This window comes from Embiotoca jacksoni, unplaced genomic scaffold, assembly GCF_022577435.1.
Source record: "Embiotoca jacksoni isolate LCO1_2020_lvr unplaced genomic scaffold, fEmbJac1.0.p SCAF_7, whole genome shotgun sequence".
NCBI lineage: Eukaryota > Metazoa > Chordata > Actinopteri > Embiotocidae > Embiotoca > Embiotoca jacksoni.
This window is the reverse complement of record NW_027185425.1, coordinates 9,482,572-9,494,909: the sequence shown is the minus strand read 5'-3', so window position 1 is coordinate 9,494,909 and position 12,338 is coordinate 9,482,572. Positions and strand designations below refer to the sequence as shown.

The window sequence follows — 12,338 nt, the reverse complement described above, 5'->3', positions numbered from 1 at the left end:
TGTTTTAACAGACGGTCAGAGGAGGAAGTGGACATGGACAAGGTGACGGCTGCCATGGTGCTCACGAGTCTCTCCACCAGTCCTCTGGTCAGGAGTCCACCTGTCAAAGTCAGCGGTGAGTATCGCAACTCCCAAATAATTGATGAATGTCCTCCTGACACAGTGACTTTTCAGAAAAATACAAAATGGTCAAAACTTCGCAACTTGTCTTTTCTATCATGAATAAAGCAGGAAAAACTATAAAAAGCGAACTCAAAAAAAAAAAAAAAAAAAAGGTGCTCGGCCTAAGCCAGGGATTTGCACGTTTTCCTGTACACGGACTTTTCCTTCCCTCACAGCTGTTATCTAGTGAATGCATGCGGAAGCTTAGGTTGATAAATTACCGCCACCTGCTGTGCCGTGGGATCGTCTCATCAATTAGTTCTGAAAACCCGCAGAAAAGCACAATGAGTCTGGATCTGTGCCTCCCGACACGGTGGCGGAAATCCAAAGTGCCCCATAACTGCAACCACGTGCAACCGTTTGGATGGACTGTGCAACCATTCCACTGAGCAGACGTGCAGCCATCCCTCCAACCGCCCCGCACTTGTACCACGGTCGCACACACTCGTCCAGTTATAATGTTAAATGTGCATCACGTACGTCATGCACACGTGCACAAACTGGATTTGGAATACCGACTGTGCGATTGTTGGTCTCAATGTACGCATACATATGTCAAACCCATCTACACGCATATGAGATCATACAGTGTGCTTTTACATCAACGCGCACAGTAGCTTCTCATGCACACTTCATTTCCCTAATGTGTCGTTGTAATTATTCAAATGAACTGGTTGTCTAATGTTATTCAGCCGTAATATTTGCTTTTCTACACGACAAAGCCAAACACAAAGAGCTCCTTTCTTCTTGTTGGTGAGCTACTTCCTCTTTTATGTAAAACACTGCTGGAGTGAAGATAGAACGACTTCTGACAGGAGAAACATCCCAAAAGGAAGCTGGATCTCTGTGACACACACTTACACACCCTTAGACTCTCCCCAAAGTTTCCCCCAGCCTGCATCTTCACAAAGTAAAGTGCCTTTTGTAGCTGATATTCAAAAGAAATTTTTCTTTGATTTATTAAAAAAAAAAAAAACAAAAAAAAAAAAAAAACGAAGTGTCTCAGTGGAATCACAAAACAGGAAAGTAACCTTTATTTTCCTGTGTCACAGTCAAAAGTGCTGCCGGGAGGCTCTTTTATGTGAAGTGCAAATAAAACTCTCTTAACTTAATTGAATGTCTTGATATCATCCTTTTGTTGTGGTTGCAGCATCTACAAATATAACTAAAGGAGTAAGAGCTATTTGTTAGATTTACTCTCATGCTGTACCTCTCCTCCTCCTCCTCCTCCTCACATCTCTGCCGTTTGTGTTCACCTCCATCTCTTCAGAGGGTCTGAGTGGTTCATGGAAGGACAACGGCTCAGCGGGACCTTTCACCCCGTCCAGCAACAACTCCTCGGGGGGCTACTGGAGCTGGTCTGCCCCCAGCGACCAGTCCAACCCCTCCACACCTTCTCCGCCACTCTCTGCCGACAGCTTCAAGCCGTTTCGTGTGCCCAGCCTGGGCGGCGTGGGGCCCGGCCCCGCGGGACCTGAAGACCCTAGTCTGGATGAGCAAGACGGCAGCAGCCTGCTCTTTGATGAGCCCATCCCTCGCAAGCGCAAGGTGAGCACTGTAAACCGGTTGAAAGGAGAGGATGCCGGTCCAAACTCTGAAAAAATAAACATGAAGTACACACAGACGAGTTGCAACTAGTTGTTCTGTGAGTGGTTATCGTGACGTGTAAAAGGAGCGATCGCTTCACTGTTAACGGTCCCACGCCATGTCTGAGGCGTACATCTTTGTTTTTCCAAGAGCTCTGTTCATGCTTAAAATAATTATTTTCAGATTAAGACGTGAGCTATTTTTAAAAGCTATTTTCTCTCGGGTTTCAAGTTCAAATGAATTTGACCAGGTACCACTTCATCCTCACAGGTTTTAGGGGAAAAGATTTTGGTTTGTTGACGTGACCTTATGATACCTAGAGGGTTTAGAAATAACGTGGCAGTACTGTAAGAACTTCTTTGATCACAGCGTGGAGCCGTCCTCAACTGCAGTTGCACTTTTTATGACGAATGAAATTATTCAGATCGAAGGTTCGGGTCCGGTATTTACATGGACCGACATTTAATGGGGAACAGCTGTAAAATAATAAATACATGACGTGTTTAATCGCCTAATGATCTTCCGTGTGCATTCTGTGAAGACATCCCCCCCCCACCCCAATCATCCTCTGATTGGCTCTGATCCTAATATTCTTACCCTAACCAGCTCATCAACCTAACAACGAAGGTGATATGTACGAGTCATTCAGAGGCCGAGTAGGCCGGGACTTCGTGGAAATAATAGATAAGGTGATATCTATTGTCTGTTCAGCGCCGTATTTTCCATTATTGTGTTGTTCCAGCAACACGTTGATAACCAATAACATTCTGTTCTTCTGGAGAAAACAAACTCAGCTGTGGTCCAGATGAGTTTGGATGTCGGCATTTTTTGGAAGTGGAGGGAGCTGCTGGATTCCCTTCTTTACTGCCCAGCTGTATTAACCAGGGAGTTTGTGGATGTAATTCAGACTCCGACTGACTGATAGGCACAGATGAAACTGGGACGGGGAAGGACGCGCAACCTTTTGCTCCGGTGGCAGTTTTGTCTTTGCTGCCCAGATGTATGAAACATCATCATTTCCCCCTCGTGTCATTTTTTTTTTCACACCACTTGACAGCTCATCACATCCACAGCTCACTCGCTCTCATTGTTTTTCAGATGTATATTGTGTTCCTCTCTATCGCTGCCTTCATCTTGGCCTTTCTCTCCTCATCAGTGCTCCTACTTGTTAGTTTACTGGCTGGATCATCCATCTATCCCTCCTTTTATTCTTCCTTCTCCTCCACCGCCTCCCCTGCTCGGGTCCGTGTGTCCCCCACCCCCCCTCTCTTCCCTCCTTCTTCTCTGCATCTGTGTGTGTGTGTGTGTGTCCTCCCCAGACATTTGCCCTTCATAATTACTTCTCAGCCTTCACATGCAGCTGCTGCACAACAGCATTAATGATTTAAATACGTGCTACAGCAAACATAAAGATCCTGCCGGCCTCCAAGTCGATAGACACTCTTGGGCGAGCTCCACATCGGCACGCCGTACTGTATTAATTGGGGACTTCTCACAAAGAAAGGCGGGGGGGGGGGGGATTTAGTAGTGGGGAAGAGGAAGGGAGATGAAGGTTATGGATGAAATATTAGAGGGTGACGAATAGGAATTGGAGGAAAAAGGACGAGAGAACGGAGCGTGGACGGAGAAAAATACCAGGATCCGCGCGTTGTAGGCCATACCAGGGTTTCACGTGGAATTATCTACATGCTCCTTCCTCTTGGCAACACAATACCGTTTGAAGCACCCCATTTAATTAACCGCGAAATGTTCCTTTAGAGGGAATAACACACGCACGCACACGCACGCTAACACAAAATAGGCTTTTGTTACGCGCAGACAAAACAATGCACGGGGGACAGATGATTGTTGTGTGTGCATTCCTTTCCACTGAACGGAAGGAGAAAATTAAAGAAAGCATCTTGTCAAAATGAAATCAGCCCCCTTAACAATAGTTTGAAAGAAGGGCCTGTAAGAGCATTCATGGTGTGCTCGGAGTGGCGGAGCAGGAGGGCAGAGAGGAAGCTCACAGGGCTTTTGAGTCCATGAAAACAATATGCAGCCCCTCCAGGAAGCAGCGGTGTAATTACAGACGACGGATAAAAGATACAAGAGCTCTGCCAGCTTTGTGTTCAGTGTAGCTGCGTTGACAGACGCTACAGTAAAGCCGTGGGTCCGTTTTGTACATAGAGTAAGTAAAGATATAAAGTAGTGAAGATGAAGGTCCACGCGGTGTGAAATTGTTTTAAACGTTTGTTCAGTGTATATCAGGGAATGTTCTGGGTTTTTTTTTTACTGAAGTGACTTATGACAGCCTTCATAATGTAATGATCCAGTTTTTTTTTTAATAGCAGGATCACCACTCCAAAAAAATGATCTTAATGTTTTAGCTCACTCGACCACAACGATAGAGATACTGTGATAATATCATACTTAAAAATATTGACAATACAATACTTAGAAAATCTTAAAAAGTTTTTAAAAGTAGAAACACCGTGAATTTGTTAATATATACATGTGATTGTATTGCAAAGAACATTGATAAATTAAAACTGCAAGCAGTGATATGCGGACCCCGACGTGCAGCACGCGAGGGTCCGCATATTCCCTCTCACAGTTTAAATTTGTTTCTCGATCTCATTCCTTATTATTATTATTTTTTGGAGCATCGTTTGACCTTAAACATCAACTTCCTGTGTCACAGCGAAACATCAAACTTAGCCACATCGCCCTGGCTATACTATATACTGTATACAAAAATGAATTTTGGGTCACTTTTTGGACGAAATGCTATAGTGTGACTTTTTTGGGGGAATATTTTGGATGGCATACAGTGTACATTTTTTTTTTTTATCGCTTTTTGGAGTATGAACTTTTTCTGAACTGACATGGATGCCTCAAGTGGGGATCGAACCCAGTTACATCTCACTGTGAGGCAACTGCTCTAACCACTGCACCACTGTCATACTATAGCATGTTGTCCAAATTATGAAAAAAAAATTCATACTATAGGATGTTGTCCGAAATATGATAAAACATTCATACTATAGCATTAAAATGTTAATGGAATTTTGGGGGATAAAGTTTGTGGTAGATCGGGCAGAAATCCAAGAACCCTTTATTTTTTGTTATTGACTTTTATTTTTGTTGGGAGTTTTTGTTTTGTATATTAGGATTTTGTTTTGTATTCTTGTCAACCTTTGGTTTGGCATTAGTATGACTGCATTTACAACACAAACCCGAAACCGGCAAACTCGCACCCGTGTGGCTTACCCTTAGAGGGACTCGCCCTCCGTGAACTGTGTGGATTACCTTGCGCGGTCCTCATGAGGTCGTTTCCAGCTCTGAAGCGGCGTCGTAGACCGCTGGACTATCTTCGGCGCCAGAGTAGCGGCAGGAGAAAGAGTTTCACGGAGTTCACTCAGAGCTTCCAGAGACTCAACCGACAGCCTGGTTAACTCAACAGGTAAAAGATTCTACTTCACCAAGGTTGATATTAATGGTTCAGATTCCACCTGTTGATGGTGATTCAACTTTTAGTGAAGTTGAAACGTTTGGAGGAATTGAAAAAGTTTTGCATACACTACACATTACAGGAATATATTTAATATCACTGCAGACCCCCTTGAAAACATGTATATCTACTATCAAAAGAATGTCTGCAGCAATTTTGGTCGCATTTGAATGAATATTTGTGGACGGTGGAGTTATAGGTTGCAGGGAGCCAAAGATTTGTCACAATGCTGTCTAGCTCCTAGGAAGATTGGTGGCGCAGTGGTTAGCACTGTTGCCACTCGGCAAGAAGATTAGGGGTTTGATCCCCCCCATTTGCCATGACTTTAAAAAACAAAAATCATACTATAACATGGCGTCCAAATTATGAAAAAAAAAAAAAAAAAAAAAAAAAGTCATACTATTGCAAAAAGTGACCCAAAACTAATTTTTGGGTCACTTTTTGGCCGCCACGGGCACACTGATCAACGAAAACAAATTCTTATGATAATTTTTTATTCCAAACATGTTAAGAGTGCACAGAATCAATTTCAAATCGATCCGACAAAATCTGTTGGAGTTCGTTAAAGTACAACGTGTGTGAATCGCCAAAAATGGCAACTAAATTCAAAATGGCGGACTTCCTGTTGAGTTGACGTAATGCTGCAGTGTAACTTTTTTGTACACTCGGTGTGATGCACGTCCACCGAATTTCATGCATGTAGGTAAATGGAGCCGCCGGGGCATCTGTTTAGGGGGCGCTAGCGAGCCACTCGACTCGCGACTCCACCAAAATACAAAATCTTTCACCTGGAGAGACGCCTGTACCAACTTTCATGAGTTTTTGAGTATGATAAAGCCTCCAAAAATGCAGTTGTTTACGGGGAATAATAATAATCGCTCGAATAACAATAGGGCTTTCGGTGCTCGGGCCCTAATGAACCTAAATTAATAACTGGTAATGTACTTTTTTAACTGAGTACAGTGTGCACGATATCACGATGGCGTAGGGGCTGACATCCCATCATAATACTACAGCCATAAAAGTAAGCCAATACAATGGCGGCATCGTTGCTGACCAGTCATTAATGCTGCCACACCATAAAAACATCATTCAGTGTTCAGTTATTACACAGTTACATCCTGGAGAGAATTACCAGCCGTCTCCTGTTCCTATGTAATCATGAGATGAGTTGAATGAGCAGCTCAGCGGACATTTGTAATGTCAGCGATGATGGCAGCGGATAAGAAAAGGTCAAATCCTCAAAGGTGAGCGATTTCCTGCCATTTATTCCGTAGTTATGAAGGACGGCTGCCTTTGGAGTCGATATCTGAGCATCGGTCAAACGCTCGTCCGTTGTGTGTTTCCTCCAGAACTCCATGAAGGTGATGTTCAAGTGCCTCTGGAAGAATTGTGGCAAAGTGCTGAGTACCGCTGCTGGCATTCAGAGACACATCCGCACCATTCACCTGGGGTAAGACACCAGCGCACACACACACACACACACACACACACACACACACACACACCTCTGCCACAGTCGTTCTGCTCAGGGTGTGTGTGTGTGTGTGTGTGTGTGAGGGGAGGGAGAGGAGGTGTGAAGGGAAAATGAGTGAGGCGGGGAACGATAATACTGGATGGATCGCACATTTATATTGACATTTAAGTGGAGACCGACATTAATGTTGGGGGGCGGCGGGACCACGTGTGATCTGCAATTACAGGAAATCTCCTCTTCATTTTTTTTTGTCCGCGTCTCCCCTCTGTCCGTCATCTCTCGCCGTCCGTGTCCTCTGCTCTGTGCTTCACCAGGCGCAACTGTGACTCGGACTGCAGCGACGGCGAGGAGGACTTCTACTACACGGAGATCAAGCTCAACACGGACTCGGTGGCCGACGGGCTGAGCAGCCTGTCCCCCGTCTCGCCCGCCGTCCACCCTCCCCCGCCTCCTCCGCCCCCCGCCCCGCTCCCGTGTCTCAACCAGCGGCCGGACTCCAGCAGACCCCCGCAGCCCTCCGACACCAAGGAGCCCCCCGCCGGCGGCATCACCCCGCTGAGCCGCTCCGCGCCCAGCGCTCTCTACCTCATCCACACGGACCACGCCTATCAGGTGAGTGTGCACCTGTGCGCACACACACACACACACACACACACACACATTGTTTCTCACACACTACTATCAAGGTCCTCGTTGTGTTGATGATGCCTCGCTGTGTTTGTAAACAAATGAATGATGTCACAGCGACTTGTGGTCCCTCACTCCCGTTAGCAGCTGTGCTGACAGTTGTCTTTTATCAACACACACAGCTGCTTTGAATTATTAATTGTAGGTGAAGGAAAAATGACACAGTTCATCTACTTTCACAACATTTTTTAACCATATTTTATGAGAATTACTATTATTAATCATTATTATTACTATTAATATTAATGAGTGCATCTGATATTAATGTGGAGCCACATTTTATTAGCAACATACAGTATGTATTAATGTTGAATTGAAGAGACTGACTTGTTTCTTGTTTAGATAAAATGTGTTTGTAAAACACTATCCTGTTGCAAAGAGCAGTTTTTCTTTCTCGCTTCACCTGAAATAGATAACGAGGCAGTTTATTTGAAACAGAATTTACAATGAAAAAAATAGAGGAGTCAAAGAGAGCCCGACAGTGCAGCAGTTAAAAACACACAGAACGTCAAGGCTCGGGGAATTGAGAAAGATTCATAGAACTGCTAATATCAACTAACACCAGAACACAAAGTTGTTCCGCATACTTGGATAGAAGCAGAAAAAAAAAAGAAAAGAAAAAAGATTGACCTTTGACCTCTGCCTTCAGGCCACGGCTCCGGTGTCCATCCCGTCCAGCAGCAGTAACTCGGCCAGCTCCGCCTCCACCAGCTTCACTCCCACCAACAGCTCCAGTTTCAGCATCTCCTGGCAGTCGCCGCCCGTCACCTTCACCGGGAGCACGGTGAGGCAACGCAGAGATCCCGCCATTTATTCACACACATCCCTCCTGGCTGGTTTCAATGACCAGACGCCTGTCCGTCTGTCCGTCTTCTCCAGGTGTCTCCCAGTAAAAGCCAGGGATTCGGTGAACAGCGTTCGCAGACCATCGCCGTGCTTTCGTCCCCCCCCAGGGCCACCACTGCCCTCAGGTACTGCACCTCACTGCTGCTGTCCGCGTCGCATCTCACATGTGCGTGTTGGCTTTCATGAAAGTCAGCGTCACCTCCTGTGGTGAAAGATGAAAAATGGAAAGCGTATTCTCACTAATGAGCTTAATGGTTGTTAATTAAGAACAAGTCCTGATTAGTCGCCTCGGTTCAGCCTCTGATTTGCCTGATCCACTTCAATAAGGAGCCACGTGTGGTCTGTGCGTCGTCTCCCACATTAGGACACGAATGATCATTTTAGGAGCTGAAGTGATCTGTGAAGATGATGATCCATGAAGTGTTGTTGTTGTTGTTGTTGTTGTTGTTGTTCTTGTCTGAAAATGATGCTTTAGCTTCAATCAGAAAAGGTTTTGTTCCTGTGGAGAAAAAAAAAAACGAAGGCTGCGCTTGAGTGAATCGATTCAATATTTTGAGAAATACACTTGTTTACTTTTGTGAAGGAGTTCAGAATGATTTCTGTCGCTCTCATGCCTGTACAATACATAAACAACTGCAGCCAGCGGCGAGTTCAGCATAATGACGGGGGATAGCGGGGGGGGGGGGGGGGGGGGGGGAGCTTTGTTCAGAGGTATTGATCTGTTCATGTAGAAGAATTTCCCCAGATACGGAGCCGCTCCTCCAAACCAGGAATCTGCAGCGAGCAGCCTGCGGACCACATACGGACCTTTTCAAGTTTTCTATGGCCTACGAGAGGCTGCCTGCAAATCAGGCTGAACCCCAGACATATAAGGATGTAAGCAAGGAGGAGTTCTCGTCTTAAGTCGTAGATGATCTATGTCGGTAACCTGGCGGGTCACAGAGAAACTCACGTTAGCTAAGCTAACAACAAGCTTCAAAATGCCACTTGAAGCTGAAGAGACATCGAGTTGATTGTCAAAAATTGTCAAATCCAGAACGAATGAAAAGGATTTTTTTTTTTTTTTTTTTCATTTGTTCTACCGACAAGTTTCTTCAATGCCGGCGCTCTTCATATCGTTAATAGTCAAACTGGATCATAATTTCCATCTTAACCATCTGCCCCGTTGTTCTCTCGTCTCCAGTCGGAAGGTGCGCGGCGAGGGGAAGAAGTGCCGCAAGGTGTACGGGATGGAGAACCGCGACATGTGGTGCACCGCCTGCCGCTGGAAAAAGGCCTGTCAGAGATTCACTGACTGATCGCACCCGCCGCTGCAACGACCCGCCACTCCCAACAGGCGCTGCAGCTTTTTCGCCAGAGGGAAAAGGGGAGGAGGGTTGAGGGGGAGGGGGACGTCATTTTGCATGCATTTGGTTTTCTTCAGCTCAAAATCGCAACTGTCCGTCAAGCTCTCTCTCTCCCCCCCACAACCCCCCACCACCACCACCACCACCACCACCACCACCACCCCTCCGTCCACCACTGAAGTTGCCGTCCAGGATTCCCAGTACTGCCTCGCCATTCCCTTCATTTCCCTGTTTTTGGGAAACCCTAGTGCAGCTAAACCGTGTAAGAAAAAAGAAAATTGATCTAAAGATTTCTGCAGTTTTTTTTGTTTTTTTTTGTTTTTGTTTTTTAAGTTGAGTTCAGTGTTGCATCTTTCTATGTTTTGTACAGTTCTGGTTTTTAAAAGGAAAGTCTAGTGAAAGAAAGGGTCCAGAAAAACAGGCCAAAAGCTTCTTTTTTTTTTTTTTGTGGTTTCGTCAAAAGATTAAAAAGAAATCTTCACTTTTTTTTTTTTTTTTTTTTTTTTTTTTTTAATCCAAACGAAGAATTTCTTTCAGCCTCTTTGCTGAAGTGTTTGAAGAACGTTATGAAACAGCACGGAGGCAAAGCTCGCAGCTTTTCTTCTTCCTTCGACATTCATTTGTTTTATTTCTGGACCTTTCGAGGAGATTTTCTTTTTAATCACCAGCATCAGAGCCTCTCCTGGTCCCTCACCGCACCTTGACAGCTCTGAGGGAATGTAGGGCCAAGCCAGGAAGGGCTGGAGGAAGTGAAACACCAAGGTGAATGATCGTTGCAAAAAAAAACAAAAAAATGACAAAAACAAAAAAAGATAAAATGTATTGTCAGGGAAAGCAGATGGACCATAGCAGTGATTTAACACACAGAAACACAATCAAAGCAGAAGATTATGTCACTTTTTTTTTTTTTATCCAGCGGATTCATTTCCTTAGTTTTTATCAGGGATTTGTTTCTAAAGAAAGCAAAAACCAGCAGCTTCAACTTTTGGTTTTACTGTATGCAGCACTCTCTCAGCAGCTTCACTCTTTTATTACACCTGACAACTTTGCAACCAAAAACTCCTCCTATCTTCTCCATGTTTTTGGTTTTTGTTAAGGTGCCATGTTTAAGTGTTGTTAATGTAGGGTTGTTGTTTTTTTTTTCCTCTCTTTTTTTGGGGGTTGGGGGGGTGAAACCAAGTGTGTTGAAAGACCTTCCTGACAGCACTGGAAGTGTGAAGTCAGCAGCATGCGACGCCATAAACAGATTACCATCACCGCATACAGAGAGACAAATGCCCTCCTCCTCCATCAACTTTTACACCTTCCCATTGGGAACAGAGTAACTGTGTGTTTACGGACGCCACAAAGGCGCATCTTAATGATTTATTAACCAAAGGAGGAGGACTGAAAACTAAAAGTGAGGCACTTGCACTGTATGTGTGTAACGGAGCACTTGGTACATTTTTGCTTAGTTTTAGAAAGTTGAAAATGTTACTATCTTCCACAATTTCCTCTCCATTTTCAACTTAACTCATTACTGTTGGAAGTAACTGAAATATATATATATATATATATAAATATATATAAATATTTGTCCACCCAGATGTAGCTTCTCCCTCTTTTTGAATCATTCTTTGCACCATATGTTTTGGGGAGAAGATTGTGAGCACTTAATTCGGTCATTCCGTTGTTGTTTAATGTGCACTGCACTATTCATTCACTCAGCAACATGCAAGCGAAGCTTTTGTAAGAGTCCTTTTGATCTGCACGCAACCTTGTTACTGATGAGCTGAGGAGAGGTTAAAGGTCCCATATTTGACACTTTTCCGCTGTTCAATTTTCAGTCCTGATATCTATGAGAAGATATTTCGGTGGTTTTCAAAACCAAAAACCACCTCGATGCAATTTTATATCTCCTTTGTAAAGCTGTTCTCTGGAGCTCTACAAAGAACAGGCTGTTTTGTGTCTCTTTAAGACACGTTGATATTAGTGGCCCTCTTTGATCAGAGTGACTTACACCCAAACCAAACCGCAGGTTCTTCAGTCTGGTAGCTTGCTGTCTCCAGAACTGAATGACTGCTCAGTGTTTTCCTCCAGATTAAAGGTTGGACTAGTGGGCTGGGCTAAGGGGCGGACATGAGTGTGAGTTTGTGACATCACAAACTCATGGAAGTCCAAACAGCTCATTCCTGGTTACGGGCTGTGTGTATTTCTCATGGCACTGAGCGTTTTGACACTTTCACAGTATTTTTATATAACCTACACCTTCTTAATGATCAAAAAAAGCAACGGAAATCTGAATTTCTACAATATGGGGTCTTTAAAGAGTGTCAATGATGAAAATTATGCGGTTACCCGATTTTTTCATTTGAGTATGTTCATTTGAATTTCAGCCAGCTTGTTGGCTTAAAGGTAGAAAACAAAATGACAAGTTCAAATAGTTTACAAATGTGGTCTTTCTTTTCACCCGGGGAGTCCTAATTACAAAGTTCTGAAACTGTTGTCTAAGTTCAGACAAACTTGTCATTTTGTTACTGCATTTACTTTGAATCATGTGAACTCTGTTTGAATAGAAACTGAAGTCTTTGTTGGAATTTCTGTCACACACACACACACGCACGCACACACACACACACACACACACACACACACACACACACACTATCATTCTACACAAGAATTCTTCAAAACCAACACCAGCTGATAAACTCACAAACTCGCCCGTGTCAACATACCGTACTTCCGCACATGAAAAGCG

General features: G+C 44.2%; 1 protein-coding gene across 1 annotated transcript in view; it reads left to right on the top strand.

The window, feature by feature from the left end:
• The window catches only part of znf704 (zinc finger protein 704), a 46,850-nt gene extending 36,815 nt beyond the window's left edge, over positions 1-10,035 (top strand). Inside the window, exons 3-9 of the mRNA XM_069176799.1 lie at positions 12-115; positions 1,433-1,710; positions 6,595-6,695; positions 7,034-7,331; positions 8,056-8,190; positions 8,286-8,377; positions 9,436-10,035. Coding sequence (XP_069032900.1) covers positions 12-115; positions 1,433-1,710; positions 6,595-6,695; positions 7,034-7,331; positions 8,056-8,190; positions 8,286-8,377; positions 9,436-9,550 — 1,123 coding nt within the window. The 3' untranslated portion in view covers positions 9,551-10,035. The remainder of the gene's footprint in view (positions 1-11; positions 116-1,432; positions 1,711-6,594; positions 6,696-7,033; positions 7,332-8,055; positions 8,191-8,285; positions 8,378-9,435) is intronic.
• Positions 10,036-12,338: the final 2,303 nt, after the last annotated feature.